Here is a 25,000-nt window from a genome sequence, read left to right as displayed (position 1 = left end):
CTGACCTTGTAATAGATGTTTTATATATATATATATATATATATATATATATATATATATATATATATATATATATATATATATATATATATATATATATATATATATATATATATATATATATATATATATATATATATATATATATATATATATATATATATATATATATATATATATATATATATATATATATATATATATATATATATATATATATATATATATATATATATATATATATATATATATATATATATATATATATATATATATATATATATATATATATATATATATATTAAAGCTTGTTTTCTTATATTAATTATGTACACTTTATACTATAAATTAAATATTCTAAGGGACTTCAACATTCAGGACGATTGATGTATTGCAGAACCCAGCTGCTGTGGCGTATACGAGACGAAATAGCCCATAATAATCGCTGTTCTGTATTTTCAAACATTTGTTGTCTGTACTAAGCATCTAAGGAACTCAGTTATTGTAGTCTGTCATTTAATCTTACTTTTTAAGCATTTCATGGAGAGAAAAGTTTTTTTTTTTTTCAAGACGTGTATGAATATTGTCGACATGCATATATGGCATCAACTACTATGCTTCCCCTATATCGAGTGTAAGTTTGTACGTTGTAAAGTCTTTCATGATATGATAACTACTTCAAACAAAAAAAATCGTGTATAATAAGGCTTATTTTGATAGATATAGCAGATTTGCAGATTGATGTTTCAGTCATTTATATTCTGGTTGCCGTAGGTAACTTCGATTCCATCAGCAGACCGTCATGCGGGGTCATGCGAAAGCTTTTCGTCTAATCAACTCCTCTCCTCTAACTGACTGTCTTCAGCCTCTCTCTCATCGCCGCAATGTTAAATCTCTAGCTGTTTTCTACCGCTACTTTAATGCTAACTGCTCTTCTGATCTTGCTAACTGCATGTCTCCCCTCCTCCCGGGGCCTCGCTGCACAAGACTTCTTTCTCTCACCCCTATTCTGTCCACCTCTCTAATGCAAGAGTTAACCATTATTCTCAGTCATTCATCCCTTTTTCTGGTAAACTCTGAATTCCCTGCCTGCTTCTGTATTTCCACCTTTCTATGACTTGAATTTCTTCAAGAGGGAGGTTTCAAGACACTTATCCTTCAATTTTTTACTACCGCTTTGGACCCTTTTCTGGGACTGGCATCTCAGTAAGGTTTTTTTTTTTTTTTTTTTGGCCTTGGCCAGTGTCCCTCCTACATAAAAAAAAAAAAAAAATCACCACCTCTAACCTCCACCAACACCTGTTAACACCACCAATACCCCTCACCTTCAAGGTCAGAGAGCCAGTCCTGGGGATCTTGATTGTTTGCCCCGAGGAAAAATTTGTACTTGCCAACCCTGCATTAAAGGACAAATTAATTAATCTATATCTCCTGTTAGGCAAATATATAACAATTATCCACACAAATTTTGACACTAATAACGTTTTATAGCGTTTTGCCTATCTAAAAATATTGCTCGTTTACATCAACATTATGTCATGCAAAGGAGTTGCATTCCCCACTCTTCCCAGACATACCTTATAGCGCCGCTGGGCTTGTCAGAATTTAAGTCAAGGTTATAGATGAAGGAGTCCCTAGGCGAAGGCGTCTGGCCAGTCCTGAGCGCGTCCCACTGACTGAAGCCATCACCGTCTGTCAGCGCGTCGCTTCCAGCGACGGCCAGGAGGGTGTTGTGCCAGTCAGTGACATGCAGTAGGCCGTTGTACTCTCGGGGCGTGCTTTCCAGAAGAGGGCTATAGATCAGGCCAGGCACGCGGGTACCGCCCTCCCACAGGGTCCCTTTATAGCCCTTTAAAGGCCCGTTCCTTCCTGTTCAGAGATTGCCGATGAGTGTGAGTGTGTGTGTGTGTGTGTGTGTGTGTGTGTGTGTGTGTGTGTGTGTGTGTGTGTGTGTGTGTGTGTGTGTGTGTGTGTGTGTGTGTGTGTGTGTGTGTGTGTGTGTGTGTGTGTGTGTGTGTGTGTGTGTGTGTGTGAGAGAGAGAGAGAGAGAGAGAGAGAGAGAGAGAGAGAGAGAGAGAGAGAGAGAGAGAGAGAGAGAGAGAGAGAGAGAGAGAGAGTGGATACGTAATAGAGCCACAAACCTCTCTCTCTCTCTCTCTCTCTCTCTCTCTCTCTCTCTCTCTCTCTCTCTCTCTCTCTCTCTCTCTCTCTCTCTCTCTATATATATATATATATATATATATATATTTCTTGACCTCAAGAAAGAAAATTTGATGCTGTCATATATATAAATATATATATATATATATATATATATATATATATATATATATATATATATATATATATATATATATATATATATATATATATATATATATATATATATATAAACTCTGGAACTCCCTGCCTGCTTCTGTATTTCCACCTTCCTATGACTTGAATTCCTTCAAGAGGGAGGTTTCAAGACACTTATCCACCAATTTTTGACCACTGCTTTGACCCTTTTATGGGACTGGCATTTCAGTGGGCATTTTTTTTATTAGATTTTTGTTGCCCTTGGCCAGTATCCTTCCTACATAAAAAAAAAAAAAAAAAAAAAAATATATATATATATATATATATATATATATATATATATATATATATATATATATATATATATATATATATATATATATATATATATATATATATATATATATATATATATATATATATATATATATATATATATATATATATATATATATATATATATATATATATATATATATATATATATATATATATATATATATATATATATATATATATATATATATATATATATATATATATATACATTGAGTTTGTTACTAAAAATGTTGAGCATTCCAATTCTTCCAACTACTGGCTTGTAGTATTGATTTTCAGTCTATGTAAAGGGTTTGTTTGATTCTATCCCCCAACTATAACATTTTAAAGCACCTATGTACTCACAACCTTCTTATGATGGTATGAATTCCATCCACTGGTAATATTTTAGCTTTCCTTACTGAATTTTTGTCATTCTCTGTTACAGATTTCGGTGAAGTTTTTGCTATTGCTTTATATTTAAAGAGAGTTTGAATTTCTAAGCATTTCTTATAGGGTTTCTATCCTGCTCTCAGTACTTTTATCTCTAGTTTTCTTTCTAGACATGCTGTTGTTACTGTTTTCCTAAATCTGTAATAGTTAGGTTACACGAGGCTCTATCCTACCACCCACCCTATTAGTATTAATCATCCTATTCATATTATTCAAACACAATCTAAGTCAAACTTCCTGTCATATCCATTCCTGTGTTGATAACTCTATCCTGCATATTTCAAAGTCTTTTGTTAGACGCCCATGACTAAACAGTTTACATTGAGAAGACACATAGTGCCCATTACATATTTTAGAGCGAGGTAAGACTAGATACCTAGTGTTATGCAGTGCCTCAAAACTCAAATTGTTTCATATCTCTCTTCGATACAACGTTCCAGACAACTACCTCTTATTCTTCTGACATTCATTTATCAATTGTCACTAAGCTGAAAATCTCATATTTCTTCTTGTTACTGAACCATGCGGGAGAAAATCAGCCTTTCTTTGTCACCATTAATATTTTCCTCCGGAGGAAGCCCAAAAAGTATTTTGTCATTGTTCAGGAAACTGACTATAACGCAAAAATTAATCAGGATCTTCACTCTCCATTCATTTTACTGCTTAATTGTGGAACTGTTTTCCTGTCTTTACATTTCTTTCTGTCTACCATTTAAACTTTTTCAAAAGAAACATGTCATGACACTTCAAAAATTAAATTGCCTGATCTCTCCCAGCTGAGTTAAACCAAACTTTTGAAAGTATAGGGTGAGAGAAAGAACGAGAAATGTACGCCTCTATGCCAGACACTCATCTTTCTTATCTGCTGTGCACACAGAGATAGGTCTCTGGCACGGAAACAGTAACCATTCCATGGGAAATCGGAATCATACCTCTTCAGATCTCCCATTTAGAATAGGCAAAACGCCAGAGGCACCTCAGGCACTTCCGCTTTAGGGGACCCTAAGGAGGAGGAATTAGAGAGAAATAGGACAAAATACAGGTATGAGGTTATGATCGAAGGAAGTTCAACGGAGAAGACAGAGTGACGGCATAAGCAGAAGAATTAAAGGATAGGAAAAGGTCTAGAATATTGGGCATATTTCCAAGGCGGTCAGGAATACGAGCAGGGTGTTACACTAATTGCTCTTGGTCGCGGAGGATACCAAATTTAAAGGTTAGTTCACCAGCTTGGTGAACTTGCCCTTTAAAGACAACCGTCTTCATTCACACACTACCTGCTCTTAATAACTTAAATTTCTCAATGGTGACTTGGACCAACCTTGGAGGCCCCATCTGGCGAGGGAACCAGAAAGAGAAAGTCAAAACTGACGGTGAACATTGAAGACTCTAACAATCGAGATCTCTGCGAAAGGGAAAAGTCGGGATGTGCTCCACTTTAGGAGTTAAAAAGTCAAAGAATTTAAGATATACAGAGGAGTTAAGGGAGAGGTACACAATACAGATTAATTTATTTTGACTCAAAGTGGAAGCCAGATGGTAAAATTTTCGGAAGACTTAACAGTTTGGACACGAAAGCAAGTTAGATCGTTAGGTACATAGTTGCATCATCAAGCTTTGGACTGAAGGCAAGATAGATGAAGTAGGAGAAAAAAGAGAAATCATAACTTTCAATTGCCTCAGGCAATTTTTCGGTGACGAAAAGAATATGAGGTTTATTAGAGGTTCTGTTCCTTAGATGTAGCATAACTTAATGAAGCGAAACTTGCTGGGAATAAGAGTGTTAAGCACTTTGGGCCGATACCAGAAGAGAAGTCCGACCTGTGGACGTTTGTGGGTCCCTCCTCAGATGGGAACACCATGGTTGAGAAATTTAAGTTATTAAGAGCATGTAGTGTGTGAATGAAGACGGTTGTCTTTAGAGGACAAGTTGTGGCTACTCCATTTTGCTGAGACACTAAAGGAAACATTCAGAGATGTCACAGATAAGTTAACAGCATCTCCCGGTCCAGTACTTGAGATCCCACTAGGACTAATTACCGTTTCTGCAGGTGTTAACTGCCTCCTCCTTCAAATAATTAATGCCAAGACTGTTCTATAACTAGACAAAAGCTCCTATATGAATGCAAAAAATGAATGTAAAATCTTTCTAGATTTAACTCCATTCGCGACTTCTGGCATTTTGTCTAAATATCTCCGATAACTTTTCCTCTTCATATATCCCTTTCCTATTTTAATCTGATTGGACCACTGCTATGTCATCGATTTCTAAAGCAGAACTCTCCGGTCAAACTATTGCTAAATAAAGACTTTACTTTAGATACTTTACAGCTTTTCCTTCCTTTCTTCGACCGTTCGACTATTTCATGGTTGCTGTTAAAATTCTTTCAAATGATATTTTCCATATCCTCCCAGGCCTAACTCTATGAAAGCTTATGGGCCTGATGAGATCCCTCATGTTGTTCTTCGACAGTGTGCCTCCGTGTTAGCAGCTTGCCCGGTAAATACCTTTATTAGGAGAACCGTTGTCAGAGGTGAAAATAATTATGGTGTTGTCTTCCTGCCCAGTGGAACGCAACGCCTCCACCACTTGGCCAACTAGATCGTCCATTGCCGTCACCATCCCCAAGAGGGCTTGATTGGAGTCTTCCGGGTAGTAGTCGAGGAACTCATCCGGGACCTATAGTTATACAATCACATTTCAACTTTGGTGCTTTGCAGTCTTAGAAATCATACGTGCCACATCCAAAGTACAATATATTGCTGTCTATTTTAAACATGTACTTGCTGAACCATGCTGTGAGGGAGCACCATAATAAATCTGCCATAAACACTGACTAGTGGTAAATGCTTTTAAAGCTGTCGTTTATTCTTGTCTTTGTTACCTGCATAGATTACTTCTAAGGATTATGTCAGCTGCTACTGAATCAAGAATTCTGCAGTCACTGCCAGCTAAACTGATCTATGTACAAGCTTATTCTGGTAATAATAGTTAGGATATTGCTCTATGTTGTTTTCATATAACGAAGATTAATCAGACATTTTTGTGTCACCTGTAAGCCTTGTTTGGAGGTGACTGTTAATATTGATTGTTTGTCTTGTTTTCATTGCATTTTAGCATAATTAACTTGCATATGATTGTTGTATTCTTATTGTATCACAAAATTACCTATTCCTCACATGCCTGTTGTATTTATATTGCTTATGTCTTACTTAGAACATAACATAAGGACATAAGAACATAAGAAATAAGGGAAGGTGCAAGAAGCGACCAGGCTTACACGTGGCAGTCCCTGTATGAAACACACCTACCTATTTCCATCTGTTATCCCCATCCATAAACTTGTCTAATCTTCTCTTAAACCTCTCTAGTGTCCTAGCACTAACTACATGATTAGTGAGTCCGTTCCACTCATCTACCACTCTATTTGAGAACCAATTTTTTCCTATCTCCTTCCTAAACCTAAATTTTTTTAAAGCTTGAACCCGTTATTTCTTGTTCTACCCTGGTTGCTGATCCTAAGAATTTTGCTTACATCTCCCTTGTTATAACCCTTATACAACTTAAAGACTTCTATCAGGTCCCCTCTTAACCTACGTCTCTCTAGAGAATGTAAATTTAACAGCTTCAACCTCGCCTCGTAAGGAATACTCCTCATCCCCTGTATCCTTTTAGTCATTATCTTCTGTACTGATTCTAATAGACCTATATCTTTCCTGTAATGTGGGGACCAGAACTGCACCGCGTAGTCTAGATGAGGTCTGACCAGCGCAAAGTATAACTTTAATATTACTTCCGGCCTTCTACTTTTAACACTCCTAAAAAATTAATCCTAGTCCCTATTTGCCTTGTTTCTGGCTTCTATGCATTGTTTCCCTAGACGGAGTTCAGAGCTAACTATAACTCCTAAATCTTTCTCGTACCCTGTACCTACCAGAGTTTGGTTGTTTAATGTGTACCTATTGTGTGGGTTTCCTCTACCTCCGCTAAGCACTTTGCATTTATTGATATTAAATTGCATTTGCCATCTATCCGTCCATTCATTCATTCTATCTAAGTCTGCCTGCAAGGCGATGGCATCCGATTCTGACCTAATTAATCTACCTATCTTTGTATCATCCGCAAATTTACTAACATCACTACTAATTCCACTATCCAAGTCATTGATTTATATTAGAAATAACAATGGCCCTAATACTGATCCCTGTGGCACCCCACTAATTACATGACCCCACTCGGATTTCGAGCCGTTTATTACCACTCTCTGTCGCCTGTTACCAAGCCATGACCCTATCCAGCCTAACACCTTCCCGTGTGCCCTAACCTTTCTCAGGAGCCTTTGATTGGGTACCTTGTCAAATGCTTTACTAAAGTCCAGATATAAGATATCATAGCTATCACCATTATCTACTGCCTCGTACACCTTATTGTAAAAACTTAACAAGTTTGTCAAGCAAGACTTCCCCTTCGTAAAGCCATGCTGTGACTGATTTATCAAGTTATGTTTGTCTAAATGTTCCCTAATGTTCTTCGCTATTATTGACTCTAACATTTTACCTACAACTGAAGTTAAGCTGACAGGTCTATAATTAGACGCTAAAGTTTTATCTCCTTTCTTAAAGATGGGTTATAGTTAGCCTGCCTCCACATTACTGGTACATCACCCGACTCCAGTGATTTCCTAAAGACAGAAACTAACGGCTCACTAATAATCTCTTTACATTCCTTAAGTACTCTGGGATATATTTCATCCGGTCCTGGTGACTTGAACTTTTTTAACCAAACTATCTCCTGTTCCACTATCTCCCTAGTTATGGAAATATCTGTCAGCTTCTCATTCTCATCTGCTCTAAACACCTGTTCACTATCTGGCATATCCTGCATGTTTTCCTGGGTGAAGACAGTTAAAAAATAATCATTCAGAAGTTTACTTATCTCCTCCCCAGAACTAACCAGCTCCCCATCTGCTGCCTTTAATGGACTTAAAGTATCCTTATTTTTCGTCCTGTATACCTGATAAAATCCCTTGGGGTCCGTCTTCGCCTGGCTGGCTACCTTTAATTCATAATTGCTCTTAGCTTTCCTCGTTAACTTCCTGACTGTTCTAACTAATTCGTTATATTGTGTCCTTAAAACTTCTTCACCTGCCCTTAATCTCTTATATATACTTCTCTTACGCCCTATATAATGCTTTAACCTAGGAGTCATCCATTTAGGGTCATTTTTTTGTGATCTTATTGTTCTATACGGGATATTTGCTAACTGACCTGTATGAACTTTATCTACGAAATATTTATACAATTCATCTACATTTACTTCACCTAATCCCCTCACCTCGTCCCCTACCATCCTCTCCACTCCCTCATCTACTCGCCTCGACCTCACCTCTCTCATTTCATCATGACCTGACATTCCAACATACTCACACCTATCCTCTTTCCTCCTCCCTTCCGGACACATCTTCCCTCCTCTTGTCCTACACCCTCACGCCTCACCTCACCTCTCTCATCCTGACTTATCTCTCTGAACTCCGTCCCTGACCTGACGTCACCTTGCATCCTTTGCCAGTCCACTCCTTGGAGGTACCTTTTTAATTCTTCAAAATCTGCTCTCCTAAAGTCAGGTATTTTACTAGTGTTTTTGTTTCTAACAGTTTCTTCCCATTCTAAATTGTACCTAATTTCCCTATGGTCACTGTTACCTAGCTGTCCTCCAACCTTTACCACAATCAGACTCCAGTCGATATTCCTAAAATTAAAATCTCCTACCACACATACCTGACTGTACCTGCCTGCTCTATTTAATTCTTGCTACAATGAGGTGTTAATTTCCTCTGTACTGGTCGGTGGTCTGTAAACTACCCCTAGTATCATGACTGCGATCCTTCCTTAATATCTACCCATATCGACTCTGCTTTGTTTTCTGTTTTAATTCTATTGTTCATACAACACTGTAATGTGTTCCTAAAGTATAACGCGACGCCTCCTCCTCTCCTGTTTTCCCTATCTTTATAGAAAGAACGTTGTATACCCATCTATCTTAACCTCTGGAATAAAATACTTTTCCTGACATATCTAACCAAGTTTCAGTTAAAGCAATGATATCAAATTTCTCTACGCTCGCTATTCCTCTAAGCAAGTCTTTTATATTCAGAATACTTCTACAGTTTGTGTAGTAAACACTTAAGCTATTTCTCACCATCCCTAAGCTAGCTACCTTTCTAGATTTAACTAATTTGCCCCTCGCCTTCTCCTCACTACCCCTTCTTCCCTCCCGACTAACGAAAACACTTACGGTATACCAAGTGATAATACGACCTTTAACTGAAGAATACCAGAAGAGATACTTGAGAGTTTTTGTTCAGCCCCGAATCTTAGTGTGTGCATGGTTTCCGTCCGTCTCGCTTTACGTCCTTTTCAAACTCGTGTATAACATACTGTGTGCATAATTTATTACGGCGTTCTGAATTATCTTCGCCAGTTTTTCTCACTCTCCCATCTGCTAACTCTGTACAGGCGACTTATCGCTCCATGTACGGAGTACGGTGTTATTCCACTCACACTGCTCTTTTGAAGAGATTGAAATCAAAAGCATTTCTCTTTGCTCTAACTGCCTGTCTAGAACCTCTCTCTCTCTCTCTCTCTCTCTCTCTCTGCCACAACCTTGCATCTCTTGCTATCTTCAACTGATATTTTCACGTTAACTGCTCTTCTAATCTTGCTAACTTCATGTCTCCCCACCTCCCGCGTTGTCGCTGCACATTACTCTTTTATATTCATTTCACCCCTGTTTTGTCCACCTCTTTAGTGCAGGAATTAACCATTATGCTCAGTATTTTTAATCTCTTTTTATTTACCCCGGTAAACTGTGGAATTCCCTGCATGCTTATGACTTTTTTTTTTGTTAAACTAGGGAACTCCTTGCATACTTATGATGTTCCCTCTTATTGTGACTTGAATTCTTTCACAAGAGAGATTTCAAGACACTTATCCTCCCATTTTGGATAATCCTTTTGTCTTTCTATTTGGGGACTGGTGAAATGCCGCAGGGGATCATGTTTTTCGCGGTCGCGGGGCTTTAAGCGTGGTTGGTTGTGCCACTTTTGACGGCCCCTCAGTCACTGGAGGGTTCGGTGCTCATAGGCGGAGCCTAGAGCACCAAGTGCTACTTTTGCATCACATGAACACAATGTCATTTTTAATCTGTGAACTGAGACCATCGATGGAACTTATTTGTCATCATTTGTGTTGCTGTACGCCAGTGTCTCATACAAAGAAAAAAAAAAAAAAAAAACACCCAAACAACCGAACGCATCTGGGAATAAATGGAGTGGGTGAAACCAATGTCTGGCCAATGTCTGGCCAATGTCTGGCACGACAATTATTCATTAACGCACATAACTAGGAAATAATCCTGCACAATTTCTTAGTCCGGCTAACTTTTCACTATCCACACAAATAGGAGATCATGATCGTCAACATCAGTTTATATATATATATATATATATATATATATATATATATATATATATATATATATATATATATATATATATATATATATATATATATATATATATATATATATATATATATATATATATATATATATATTTAAGTTCAATAATAATTAAGCATTGTTCGCTTATTAAATAAGTAGGGTCGAAATGGGCGCAGCCTGCCAATTATGTTGGGTTACTGGCACCGAAGGGAACACAGCCCTAACATTAAGATAGGATGGGATGAGATGGATGAAATTAGGAAAGGTTAATTTGCTTAGAATTTGTTTATTAATTTTAAGTATCCCGTGGCGTTATAGCAGTGGAACAATCTGTAGTGAGGAGTTAAAACGAACGATTATGAGCAAAGGCATGTATTACCGTGAATATGACGTGTGTGAGGACGAATATATATATATATATATATATATATATATATATATATATATATATATATATATATATATATATATATATATATATATATATATATATATATATATATATATATATATATATATATATATATATATATATATATATATATATATATATATATATATATATATATATATATATATATATATATATATATATATATATATATATATATATATATATATATATATATATATATATATATATATATATATATATATATATATATATATATATATATATATATATATATATATATATATATATATATATATATATATATATATATATATATATATATATATATATATATATATATATATATATATATATATATATATATATATATATATATATATATATATATATATATATATATATATATATATATATATATATATATATATATATATATATATATATATATATATATATATATATATATATATATATATATATATATATATATATATATATATATATATATATATATATATATATATATATATATATATATATATATATATATATATATATATATATATATATATATATATATATATATATATATATATATATATATATATATATATATATATATATATATATATATATATATATATATATATATATATATATATATATATATATATATATATATATATTTATTTATTTATTTATTTATTTATTTATTTATTTATTTATTTATTTATGACGTTTTGCCTCTGCTAACTGGGGGGATTTGAGGAGGTATTATGCTGATTTCCCTTGTAATGACTATTGCTTCCGTGTTACGAACACGTTTCTGCTGAGCGCATAATAGAGGTGATTGTGTCTGACATGGAGGCGTACATTCTTCATTCTTTCTCTTGACCTAAACCTTCCATACTTTGGTTTAACACGTCCTATTCTCGTGCTATAAATGATAGAGAGGTAGCCTACCAATGGTATTTGAGCCTTCCATCATCTGAATCTCATGCGCTTTGTATTTCTGCCCAGAATCATGCCAAGTCTGGTCTACAACTAGCCATAAACTCCATCATTAGTAGACTCTTGGCACCTAGCCAAAAACATTTCCAATAACTTTGCTTCTTCATTTTTCCCTCTTTTCTTTCAACCTGATGCCACCACTGCCATTTCACCTATTTTTGAAGCTGAAATCTTAAATCAAACCTTTGCTAAAAACCTTACCCCAAAAGATTTAGGGCTTCTTCGTCCCTCTGTTACACCCTCTGACTTCATGCTGCCTATTAAAATCCTTCGCAGTGATGCTTTCCATGCCCTCGCTGGCCTCGGAAGGCTTATGAACCAGATGGGGTCCCTACAATAGGAGGGACCCCATCTCCGAAGCTGTGGCTCCGAAAGTGTGGCTTGCATTTTGCCTAATCAAATTCTTTCAAGTCTGTCTATCAACATCTACCTTTCCTTGCTGGAAGTTTGCGTACATCCAGCCTGCTCCTAAAATGCGTGACCGTTCTAATCCCCCAAATTATCATCCTTTAATTTCCTGCCTATCTAAAGTTTTTGAATGTATCGTCAACAGGAAGATTCTTAAACATCTATCACTTCACAGCCTTTTTATCTGATCGCCAGAATGGGTTCCGTCAAGGCCGCTCTACTGGTGATCTTCTGGCTTTCCTTACTGAGTCTTGGTCATACTCTTTTTGAAATTTTGATGAAACTTTTGCTGTTCCCTTAGACATATCAAAAGCTTTTGATAGAGTCTGTCACAAAGCTTTGATTTTCAAACTGCCCTCCTAAGGTTTCTATCTTCTCTCTATAACTTCATCTCAAGTTTCCTTTCTGACCGTTTTAGTACTGCTGTGGCAGACTCCTACACTAACGATACCACTCTGCAGTTTTCCATGTCTTTTCGTAGACGTCCAGCTCTTCAGGAACTAAAAAAAAACTAAGCAAGAACTTCTGATCTCTCTCAAATTTCTGATTGGGGCAGAGTAAACTTAGTATATTTCAGTGCCTCAAAAATTCAATCCCTCCATCCGTCAACTCGACACAACCTTCAAGACAATTATCCCCTCTACTTCAATGACCTCAACTGCCACCTCTCTTTTTTTTATTGAACATCCTCGGGTTGTCCTTAACTTATAATCTAAACTGAAAACCTTACATTTCATTTATAGCTAAAAAAAAAAAAAGAATGAAATTAGGCATTCTGTGTCGTCACCGTCAGTTTTACTCACCCCTCTGGCAGCTAACTCTACACAAGGGCCTTATCCGTCCATGTATGGAGTATGCTTTACATGGGGAACTTCATACTGCCTTTCTAGACAGGGTGGAATCAAAAGCTTTTCATCTCATCGATCCCTCTCCTCAGAGTGACTGTCTTCAGCCTCTTTCTCACCGTTACAATGTTGCATCCTTGGTATCTTCTACCGTTATTTCCATGCTAACTGTTTTTCTGATTGCCAACTACCTGCCTCCCCTCCCCTCATGGCCTCGCTGCACAAGACTCTTCTTTCTCTCACTCCTATTCTGTCGATCTCTCTAATGCAAGAATTAGCCAGTATTCTCAATCATTCATCCCTTTTTCTGACAACTTCTGGATCTTCCTGCCTGTTTCTCTATTTTCACCTTCCAGTGACTTTCAAGAGGGAGGTTTCAAGACACTTATCCTATAATTTTTGACTACCACTTTCGATTCTGTTGGGGGACCGGCACCTCAGTGGACTTATTGTTGCCCTTGGCCGGTGCCCCTCTTACATAATATATATATATATATATATATATATATATATATATATATATATATATATATATATATATATATATATATATATATATATATATATATATATATATATATATATATATATATATTGGCCTAGTGCAACACAAATGAAGACAAATAGAGGTTAGAAGGAGAGACTAGTACAACCCTATCGTTCTCTTGCTCTCCCATGCGACTCCTGCCTGCGGGTTTTCCACCAGCTAGGCCTCCTAAGTCTTATTAGTCATAAACACCTGCTGAGGAGACCGAATAATAGAAGACAGACCAAATGCTCGGATATGAGCTGGCGCCGAGGACGACGACGACGATATATATATATATATATATATATATATATATATATATATATATATATATATATATATATATATATATATATATATATATATATATATATATATATATATATATATATATATATATATATATATATATATATATATATATATATATATATATATACGAGTATATACATATATATATATTGTGCGAACGCCGATCTTGCGTCGAGGCGTCACGTGCTAGAAGGGGAGGCTATGAGGCCTCTGAGCAGGGGAAAAAAATCGGCTGGGACAAATTGAGTAACTGAAGTGCATTTCCCTTCCTCACTCACGCCCATAGCAACACGTCTGACCCTTTTGATCCACGCCTCACACAAAAGGTTGTAAAGCACCCCTCATCGCTTATGGTTTGGGGGTGCTTCTCTTACGGGGATACAGGGAAGTTGGTGATTCTCCCTAAAGGGCAGACAGTGCATGCCAAATGGTATATTGAAATATTAAAGGAGAATCTTGGGCCAAGTCTCAAAAAAATGGGTGCGCAGGTGCTGCAGCAGGATGGGGCTCCCTACCACACTGCAAAAGCGGTAAAGGACTGGTTCTCTGAGCAAGAGATTCATGTTATTCCTGACTGGCCTGGACAGAGCCCGGACCTGAACCCAATTGAAAAATATCTGGGCCATCATTAAAGTCCAAATAAGTGACAAGGACACGTCAAGTCTCCCGAAACTGGAGGTAGCAGTGAAACAGTGTTGGGAGGAGCTACCGCGTCATCTGTTGCACAAACTTGCACTTTCCCTTCCTGAGCGCCCGGCAGAGGTTAAGAAGAGGAAAGGATACCCGATAAAGAAGTAGCTTTATAACTGGTGAGTATTCACTATTAATTTCAGCTTGTAATATTTAGTACTTTTGTCTATTTTAAGTATTTAGGTGTTCAAAACAATGAATTTTCGGCGACGCAAGATCGATATTCGCAGACTGCACCCTTACAGACTAGTATAGGGGAAATTACTGCATGAATGGAGGTGAATTCACTGGTCATAGCCAACCATAGCCTCAAAGGTCGCCACCCTGTTTCAAATATAACAGAAATTTCCCCCACTTGCTGAATAAGGACTCGCAAGCACGCCTCACAGGAAAGACAGACACAAGTATGATACAACTAGACCAAAATATTTCATAAGCGTAACGCCCAGGCCTGAAAATATTTTGCCTGGTCCTGCCATGATGTTACACCAGGAGACTATGTTCCCTGGTGGGCTCATTGCGTGGTACAAGGATAAAGGGATGTCTTTGCAGGGTGACTCTGAAGTTTGTATGGTGTGAAGGAGAAGATACGGATGGAGCGGTGTGTAATGAAGAGAGGAGGAGAGGTGAGAGTTGGTGGAGAAGTAGAGAAGGCAGAGAACAGAGGAGACGACGGAGACAGAGGAGAAAAAAATTCCAGAGTCACAGGCAGAGTTGGCGCAGCTGTGGGTGCTGGAAAAGAGATCTCAATAAGATGCCGTGCAGGAGAAAGCTTGCACACCAGTGGAAAAGAGAAGACCACAATTCCTGGCGCAGTCCCAGAGACGGGTCTGGGAGGAGGAATAGGAGGAGAAACAAGAAACGGCAGTCCAAGTCGAAGGGCCTAGTGGGAGCCCTATTATTTCTAGTTGTATATTAATTATTTATGTCAGTGCTATGGTAGCCTTTGATGTTTTGTGATGAATATGCCAATAATTTAAGTCTGATGTTGAGCCCTATTAGATGTATGATGATTGTGATTTTGAATATTCCCAAAATTTAAGTAAGCTTTTGTATAGGTTCCGAAAATTTTCATTTATGAGGGGGCGTGTAATGTGCAGCAAGATAACGCAATGAAGAAAGTAAGAATGATGAAAGAGAAAAGATAATAAATGAGAAGAGAGAGAGAGAGAGAGAGAGAGAGAGAGAGAGAGAGAGAGAGAGAGAGAGAGAGAGAGAGAGAGAGAGAGAGAGAGAGAGAGAGAGAGAGTGTGTCAATATACTAACGCCAGATATACGATGCAGAGTGGCCTTTCGCTTACCATAAGAATTTCCGCGCATAGACACTCTCCTTCCCCGATTAATTTACCGTATTTCCCTCTGTTCAGTTAGTTTGAGTCTCACAAGATTTGCAGCAGAAGAGTTGCTCTTGACAAAGAAAAGATCATTATTAATTTGGCCCCCTTTGCTTGATTAAAAAAAATAAATTACTTTGATCAGAAAAAAAATTAAAAGTAAAGTGTTTTATTCAAGTAGTGATGGCGCTAGGAGCGGGTATCTGTGTCTTTCTTTCCTTGTACACCCCCTCTCCCCCCTTAGGAGAAGTCCGGGAAGGCGGTTGAAGCAGTTTCCCACGACGGTCACTAACTAGCAGTCGGAAGAAGCACACTTAATGAGGTGTGCTCTAACAGTTATCGGAAACTAAGGCGGGATACTAGGTAGATGGATCAGTTTCCTTAAGACGAACAAGTGAGTCATTACCGGCCGTACGCCCCGGCCTATTTTTATAGAATAGGAGTCTTTATAGTAGTCTGCCAGTAAGTGTAGTTGTGAATTACACACTACCCCAGGGGAGTGACTCCTCGGGTGTACAAGTGTACAAGTCGAGTTTGCGCATTGAGCGGTGATTGACCCTCCTATGTGTTCGTGAGCACCCTTTCGTAGTAATTTCTTGTGTCTTGTGTCTTGTGATAACCCTGTTTGTCTTCAATGCTACTGCGGGCGTATGCAGTTCAGCCGCAGTAGAGCTAAGTAATTAGACGCATAGTAAACTTTACTCCCTCCCCAGATCCTTGACAAGGCCTGTCGCCCAGGATATATATATATATATATATATATATATATATATATATATATATATATATATATATATATATATATATATATATATATATATATATATATATATATATATATATATATATATTTATTTATTCATTTATTTGTTTATTTATCTATTTATTTATTTATTTACTTATTTATTTATTTACTTATTGACCCAGTCCCCAAGGTGGTGTTGTTCGTTACGTGTCTTACTGACTTGTGTGTCTTACTTGCCTCATTGCTGGTTTGTAATTGACAGAGTGAACAGCATGTGTTCCCTCTTAGGACCTGATATGAGATGAAAATAAGCAAATAAAATAATAATAACAATAACAATAATAATAATAATAATAATAATAATAATAATAATAATAATAATAATAGTAATAATAATGGTAATAATGAATAAAAGGGAATCCATAATTTATCAAGAAGGCCGCAAACATAGGGGTCTCATATCCCGAGAAAAGAATTTTTTTTTGAAAGTAGCAGCGAGATGCGGAAAGCCCCATCTTCCTTACAGTAACAGAAGAAATATCACTCACGCAGATCCATTAGACTAGAACACTATATTCCAGGAAGAGTCGCGCTGCAAAGAGGAATAAGCAATCATTATATTGCACGTTTTTTTTTTTTTTTTACATGCCATGTTTATTTTCCGCTTATAGCTTTTTTTTTTCTATAATTGTCATACTCTTCATTATTATCTTTTAATGAACTGTACAAATAAAAATAGGAATATGTGTTTTCCACATCATCTCGGGACTTGCTTAGTTAGGCTGCTATTAGTCATTCAAATATGCATTTCTAAAATTAATAGAAAAAAGTTGTGTAATATAATAAAACATCTCAAAGGGGTGCACATACATGCACAATTAAATATCTGGCTATAACCACCAAGGAATGCCTCACTACTGTATAGCTGATTGAATTGACAATTGGCAAAACCTTCTGAGGTCTGTGACAACAATTTGTATAGTCAGCTTCACATATGATGTGACATGCCATTTTATTTCTTTATTTATTCTTTGGGTACGTCAGGGATGTGTTCTGTCAACACAGCTGTTTAACAAATGTATGGATGGTGTGGCGAATGAAGTTTTCTACATTGTTGGATAGACTATTGGGTTTGGTAATAGCAGAGAGTGAAGTATGGAGTGTGGGTCAATTATTCCGGTTTGCGGAATAATTGGTGGCCGGTATAGAAAAGTTAACTAGGCTTGTAAAGGAATTTAGACAGATGCGTAGGGCAGGGACACGGAAGGTTAATATAGGAAAGGAGTAAGGTAATGAAGTGCGCCAGGGAGGCATATGGTATGATGAATATAAGGCTAAATGGTAAGGAACTGAAGGAGGTAGAATCTATTGGATCTACATTAGCGTTGGATGGGGGTAAAGGTTAGAGTTGTAGTAAAAGAAGCAGGAAAAAGAGTAAGGAGGTATGAACAGATTGTTTGAGAGTAGAAGCTTGTAATTAATGTAAAGATGATACTTTATGAAGGATAAAGTGCCTACTGCACTTTACGGTGATGACTGGAGTATGGATGTAGCAGACAAGAAGAGATCGATTGCAGTGGAAATTAAATGGTCAAAGAGTGTGTGTGGAGTAACTCGGAAGGACAGTCAGAAATGCGGAAGTGAGAACGAGAACGAATGTTACGAAAGACTTGGCAGGACGGCTAGAACAATGCAGAGAGAATGGAGATGATAGGCAGGTGAAGAAGATAGTATGTTCAAATGTGAAAGGTGTGAACTTGCGAGGTAAGCATTAAAGAGAAGGGCTGACAAAGAAGCATAATAAAATTAGTGTGAATAACAGAAGCGAAAGGAGAGCAGTTGTTAGTGCGTGAAGAATAATGTGATCCCACGTCCTCCGAGGGGACACCACACATTGATAATCTCAAAAATGTGTGGCGCAATCTGGTGTAGTAGGAGGGAGTAGTTGTTATGAGGGACTTTTGCTCTGAACCAGACTGCCCAAATTGTGTGACTGAGAGCAGGAATTTTTTTCTTTCTTCCTTTGGTAGACAAAGAGCTTAGAGAGTGGTGTGAATGAGTGTGAGTATAAAAGTTGTGTTCTTTGTCTTGGTTACCTTCCTTTTTGAGGAAGACAGCCTTGATATACATATATATATATATATATATATATATATATATATATATATATATATATATATATATATATATATATATATATATATATATATATATATATATATATATATATATATATATATATATATATAAAAGAGAGAGAGAGAGAGAGAGAGAGAGAGAGAGAGAGAGAGAGAGAGAGAGAGAGAGAGAGAGAGAGAGAGAGAGAGAGAAACTGCTCAGTGTTCTTTGAGAGAAATAGTGGAAAAAAATAAGTTTACATTTATTCCTAACAGGTCCGTTTTCAAATGGCATGCCACGAGCACGAGTTAGAAATTAGGCATTATTAGCAGAAAACCTTACTTATAATAATAATAATAATAATTATTATTATTATTATAATAATAATAATAATAATAATAATAATAATAATAATAACTAATGATGTTACGGAAGTGGCTAGAAAATTTTGCTGTAAGCAATATATATGTGTATTATTACGTATTTGTTTAGTAAATAAGACTTGTAGTATTATTGTGAGTGTGTGTATGTGCGTGTTTGAATGTGGGGGCGTTCTGTGTAAGCGTGCGAAGCGTTCGTTAGCGAGATTTGGCGGGAGATTTTTACATAGGTCGTGGTGCTGGGCGTGGGGACGCCGCTCCCCTGCTTGCACTGCTTTTGTTCTGCACCTACTGTATAAGGGCAGTGTTGCGCCCTGTACCCGTCTGAGGATGTGAAAGGCATTCTGCTAGTGTGCTGTGCGAGTGATTAACGTTAGATAACTAGGAACTGTGCCCGTGACTGTCTAATGTGCCTGCCAGAAGAATAAACCATGTCCAGCTCCGCCCGCTTTTCAGTCTGCCCCTACTTCCAGGGCGAGCTCCATATAACTCGCAAGGCCCCTGGTCATAGGACCCACGTGAGTGAGTGGTAAGTTGAACAATGAGATCAGTCAGTAAATCCCGATGAGTGCCTGACAGACAGTAAGTTAGCGTCAGTGGCAGCCGGGCAGGTCTTAGTCCTACCAGCGGTGGTGCGCAACAATAATAATAATAATAGTCATTATTAGAAGGAAACCATACTTACACTATTCGTGAACATAAGTGGTAAGTCTCACCTGATGAGGCGTATGTACGCTTTGAAGAGCCACATAGAGGAAAAATGGACCAGATCTTGCAGCCTCCTCCTTAATTACCTTCACTGCTCGGTCTCCATACAAGAACTTTTTATGAGATGGAAAGGAAAAAAAGCAATATTACTTTGATGGCATATACGTTTCCTACATTAGAGAAACTAGGACTTGAATGAAACTGATGAGCAATCACAACAATAAATAATAACAAAGATAGTTATTTACGTGTATCAGTAACTGTCCGGTTTATATATTTTTTTTTAAACATCTGAAGTACATTAGGATTAAAGGATATAATGATTCATGCCAGTAACTGTCCGTTTCAGTGATTTGATTAAAAAAAAATCTGAAATATATTAGGATTAAAGGATATAGTGATTCATGCCAGTTGTTAATGCATCACTCATTAAAGTTGAAACCAGTATCAGTCTCTCATCTCTCAAACACTTACCTTTCTGTTCCATTGTTCTGTAATTTTCGGTATACAATAGTAAAGTGTCTTTTTTCAGATTTTCATTATAGCAAAGAAACTTTAAAATTCTACGATTCAAATTATTTTAAGGATGAATGCCAATGCAGCTCCTACATATACTAAACCTACATATACCATTTTTACAACAGCAGTTCATGTTTCCTATATTGAAAGTGTTCTCTCTCTCTCTCTCTCTCTCTCTCTCTCTCTCTCTCTCTCTCTCTCTCTCTCTCTCTCTCTCTCTCTCTCTCTCTCTCTCTCTCTCTCTCTCTCTCTCTCTCTCTCCGTACCGTGGAGTAGGTGCCGTTTCCCTCCCAGGTCGTGCGTTTGTTGTCCCTGAAGTCATATCCTCCTGGGGAAAACATTAAGAGAATGAGCGTGATGAGACAGTACTTGTAGTTACACGCATCAGTGAAAACAAAGGCAGTACAGTAATGATGGTAGTTATAATGAAGAATGCATAGCCATACAGTAACAATAACTGTGGTGAACAGCCTGAGACGATGATGGTGGTAGTGATCATTAACACAGTGTGGTGAGGTGGTGGTGATGATGGTAATGTTTATTATGGCGGTGATATGCGGTTTTGTTGTTCTTGATTTTCCTGTTATCACAAAACGGTAATAATGATTGCCAGCGTGGTGATGGTGATGGTGATGGTGATGATGACGATAGTGATGATGATGATGGTGATGATGATGAACACGGAACAGTGTAGTGGTGATGATTTCAGGGACTTAATATACTGTTACTATTGGATTGTATGTCGCTGTATGTCATAAATATTTAATAATCAAACATTTAAATAAGCTAAATTTGATCGATAACTTGAATTTTTATGGCTTATATATATATATATATATATATATATATATATATATATATATATATATATATATATATATATATATATATATATATATATATATATATATATATATATATATATATATATATATATATATTTTCTGGTACGAAACAAATTCCCAGCCCAGCCCCTTCACGAAGCTGCTGCACCTCCTACATGGACTTGGTGCAGGACTCAAATAAGGGTGTACAGCGTGCCTTGTGACTCCTGCACCCTTTTCACAATGGTCACAACACTAGGTCACACTATTTGAGGTCGCCAGTATGTTTTATCCAATTATAGATAAGAGAAATACTCTAACAACAGTTAACTCCCACAGCTGTGAAAGGATACAAATATATGGTTGAGGTATAAAACCCCACAGGGCAGTCACCCTCGCAACAAATCTTCACGTTGTCCACCAACGTGTTATAGCCCCAAGCCGAGTAGTGTCGTTTAACGCCTCCTGAACGGCAGGCCTTGTCAAGTCCTGAGGAGGGAGCAAAGTTCGCTACACAGCTAATTACTAAGTCCTCTGCGGCTGATCAGCATCAGCCAACAGTAACATTTAACACAAACTCACTAACAAGAGACAGGATGATACGACTACAAACGAGTACCCACTAACAAACTGGATCTTATTTTTTTATTTTATTTTATATTTTTGTTTATGTAGGAGGGTCACTGGCCAAGGGCAACAAAAAAACAATACAAGAAAAAAAAAAAAAGCCCACTCATATGCCAGTCCCAGAAAAGGGTCCAAAGCGGTAGTCAAAAATTGAAGGATAAGTGTCTTGAAACCTCCCTCATAAAGGAATTCAAGTCATATAGAAGCTGGCAGAGAGTTCCAGAGTTTACCAGAGAAGGGGATGAATGACTGAGAATACTGGTTAACTCTTGCATTAGAGAGGTGGACAGAATAGGGGTGAGAGAAAGAAGAGAGTCTTGTGCAGCGATGTCGCATGAGAAGGGGAGGCATGCAGTTACCAAGATCAGAAGAGCAATTAGCATGAAAATAGGGGCAGAAGACAGCTAGAGATGCAACATTCCGGCGATGAGAGAGAGGCTGAAGACAGTCAGTTAGAACAAAGGAGTTGATGAGACGAAAAGTTTTTGATTCCACCCTGTGTAGAAAAGCGGTATGAGTGGAACGCGCCCCAGACATGTGAAGCATACTCCATACATGGAAGGATAAGGCCCTTGTACAATGTTAGCAGCTGGGGTGGGGTGGTGGATGAGAAAAACTGGCGGAGACGTCTCAGAATGCCTAACTTCATTGAAGCTGTTTGAGCTAGAGATGAGATGTGAAGTTTCCAGTTCAGATTATAAGTAAAGGACAGACCGAGGATGTTCATTGTAGAAAAGGGGGGCAGCTGAGTGTCACTGAAGAAGAAGGGATAGTTGTCTGGAAGGTTGTGTCAAGTTGATAGATGGAGGAATTGAGTTTTTTGAGGCACTGAACAATACCAAGTTTGCTCTGTCCCAATCAGAAATTTTAGAAGTATCAGAAGTCAGGCGTTCTGTGGCTTCCCTGCGTGAAATGTTTACTTCCTGAAAGGTAGGACGTCTATAAAAAGACGTGGAAAAGTGCAGAGTGGTATCATCAGCATAGGAGTGGATAGAACAAGAACTTTGGTTTAGAAGGTCATTGATAAATAATAAGAAGAGGGTGGGTGATAGGATAGAACCCTGAGAAACACCACTGTTAATAGATTTAGGAGAAGAACAGTGACCGTCTACCACAGCAGGAATAGAACGGTCAGAAAGGAAACTTGAGATGAAGTTACAGAGAGAAGGATAGAAGCTGTAGGAAGGTAGTTTGGAAATCAAGGCTTTGTGCCAGACTTTATCAAAAGCTTTTGATATATCCGAGGCACAGCAAAAGTTTCTCCAAAATCTCTAAAAGAGGATGACTAAGACTCAGGAATGCCAGAACGTCACTAGTAGAGCGGCAATGACGGAACCCATACTGGCGATCTGATAGAAGGTTGTGAAGTGATAGATGTTTAAGAATATTCCTGTTAAGGATAAATTCAAAAAGTTTAGATAGGCAGGAAATTAAAGCAATAGGACGGTAGTTTGAGGGATTAGAACGGTCATCCTTTTTAGGAAGAGGCTGAATGTAGGCAAACTTCCAGCATAAAGGAAAGCTATATGTTGACAGACAGAGCTGAAAGAGCTCCTTGATACAGTGCTTTAAACCTCACTGGGAGTATATTATCGTTTCGGCAGGTGACTAATGCCTCCTCCCACTCACTGTAGAAGAGCTAGGCCAGCACACACACGCAGCCTGGGAGTAAATTCCCTTGGTATAGAGTGTGTTATACACAACTACCCTCTCAGGTAGGCTATTGTATAGATTCCTATAGTAAGTAGGCCGTGGCGTAGGGCCGGCAATGACTCACTTATTCTCTTGAAGCAACTGACCCGACTAACTCTTATCCTGTCTCAGTTTCTGTCAGATATTAGTGCCGGTCTCATTATGTCTGCTCCATATAAGTGCTCGGCAATGTCTGAGCGTGGGAAAGCGTGCCACTCTTCCTCTGCTTCTACCGGATCGGGGAGGGGTGTACAAGAAAGAGGGAATGGGATGGTGACATGTACACAAATACACTCACATGTTTGCGCACCGCACTCTCTGCTCCCTGTGCTGGCTTACATGAATAAAACATTTTACTCCTGAAAATTCTAATCATCAAACTAGGAAAGCTAGATAAATACTGATTACTTTATTGTTAAGAGCAACTCTTCTACTAAATACTAGGTGAGACTCAGATTGAATGGATAAGGGGAATTAAGGGAATTTACGTGGGGAATATGAGTGACTGCGCGAATAAACATTATACTAGAAGCTTCAGGCTGAGTAACTACATGACAGAGAAGCGTATGAGTTTTGTTCCTAGCCTGTCTCTCCTCTTATCTCTCGCTCTTTCCTACCTCTTTCATTATTCTTTTCTCATTCTTTCTTACTACTTTCTTTGTTCTATATCGCCTTTTCTTGCTGCACACAAGAATATATATATATATATATATATATATATATATATATATATATATATATATATATATATATATATATATATATATATATATATATATATATATATATATATATATATATATATATATATATATATATTTATTTATGGTCGTGAAGATGAAACAGGCGGAGGAAGTGTGGTGTTGGTGTGAGGGAGTGTTGCCGCTTTCATTTTTATGTGTATGCATAATGTAGGAGTGGCAGCCAATCATGATGCAATCAGTGCAAAGTGGCGGGAAAGCCTTAACTAATGAATGTGAGCCGTGACGTTACGCCCCATGTAAAATGGACCTGAAGAGCGAGAATGACAGTCTAGCCTGAAATCTAGAGATGGGATGTTGTTGCTGGCCATCGGCTGTGTACTTGTGCTGTCATTGCACAGATTAGTGTAGTATTCCCTGTGCATCCTCCAAGGCTCCAAGAAGGTTATAAGAGGTCTGGGACTAATCAGGATGTGCTGACAGACTTTGTAACTTGTATCCTATGTCCAGGTGGCAATTGGTTTCACTGGGTGTGCGGTGAGTGTACCGAGTGCTGAGTGTAACATGTTAGG

General features: G+C 37.4%; 1 protein-coding gene across 1 annotated transcript in view; it reads right to left on the bottom strand.

The window, feature by feature from the left end:
- Window positions 1-25,000, bottom strand: part of LOC135089448 (arylsulfatase I-like) — a 91,108-nt gene that overhangs the window by 4,576 nt on the left and 61,532 nt on the right. The window contains exons 6-10 of the mRNA XM_063985026.1: window positions 20,851-20,912; window positions 20,074-20,178; window positions 5,578-5,749; window positions 1,578-1,869; window positions 1,326-1,396 (exon numbers count right to left, since the gene is read on the bottom strand). Coding sequence (XP_063841096.1) covers window positions 1,326-1,396; window positions 1,578-1,869; window positions 5,578-5,749; window positions 20,074-20,178; window positions 20,851-20,912 — 702 coding nt within the window. The remainder of the gene's footprint in view (window positions 1-1,325; window positions 1,397-1,577; window positions 1,870-5,577; window positions 5,750-20,073; window positions 20,179-20,850; window positions 20,913-25,000) is intronic.

Source organism: Scylla paramamosain, chromosome 33 (genome assembly GCF_035594125.1).
Source record: "Scylla paramamosain isolate STU-SP2022 chromosome 33, ASM3559412v1, whole genome shotgun sequence".
Lineage (NCBI taxonomy): Eukaryota > Metazoa > Arthropoda > Malacostraca > Decapoda > Portunidae > Scylla > Scylla paramamosain.
The sequence above is the reverse complement of the archived record's forward strand: the minus strand, read 5'-3'. Positions and strand labels throughout refer to the sequence as shown.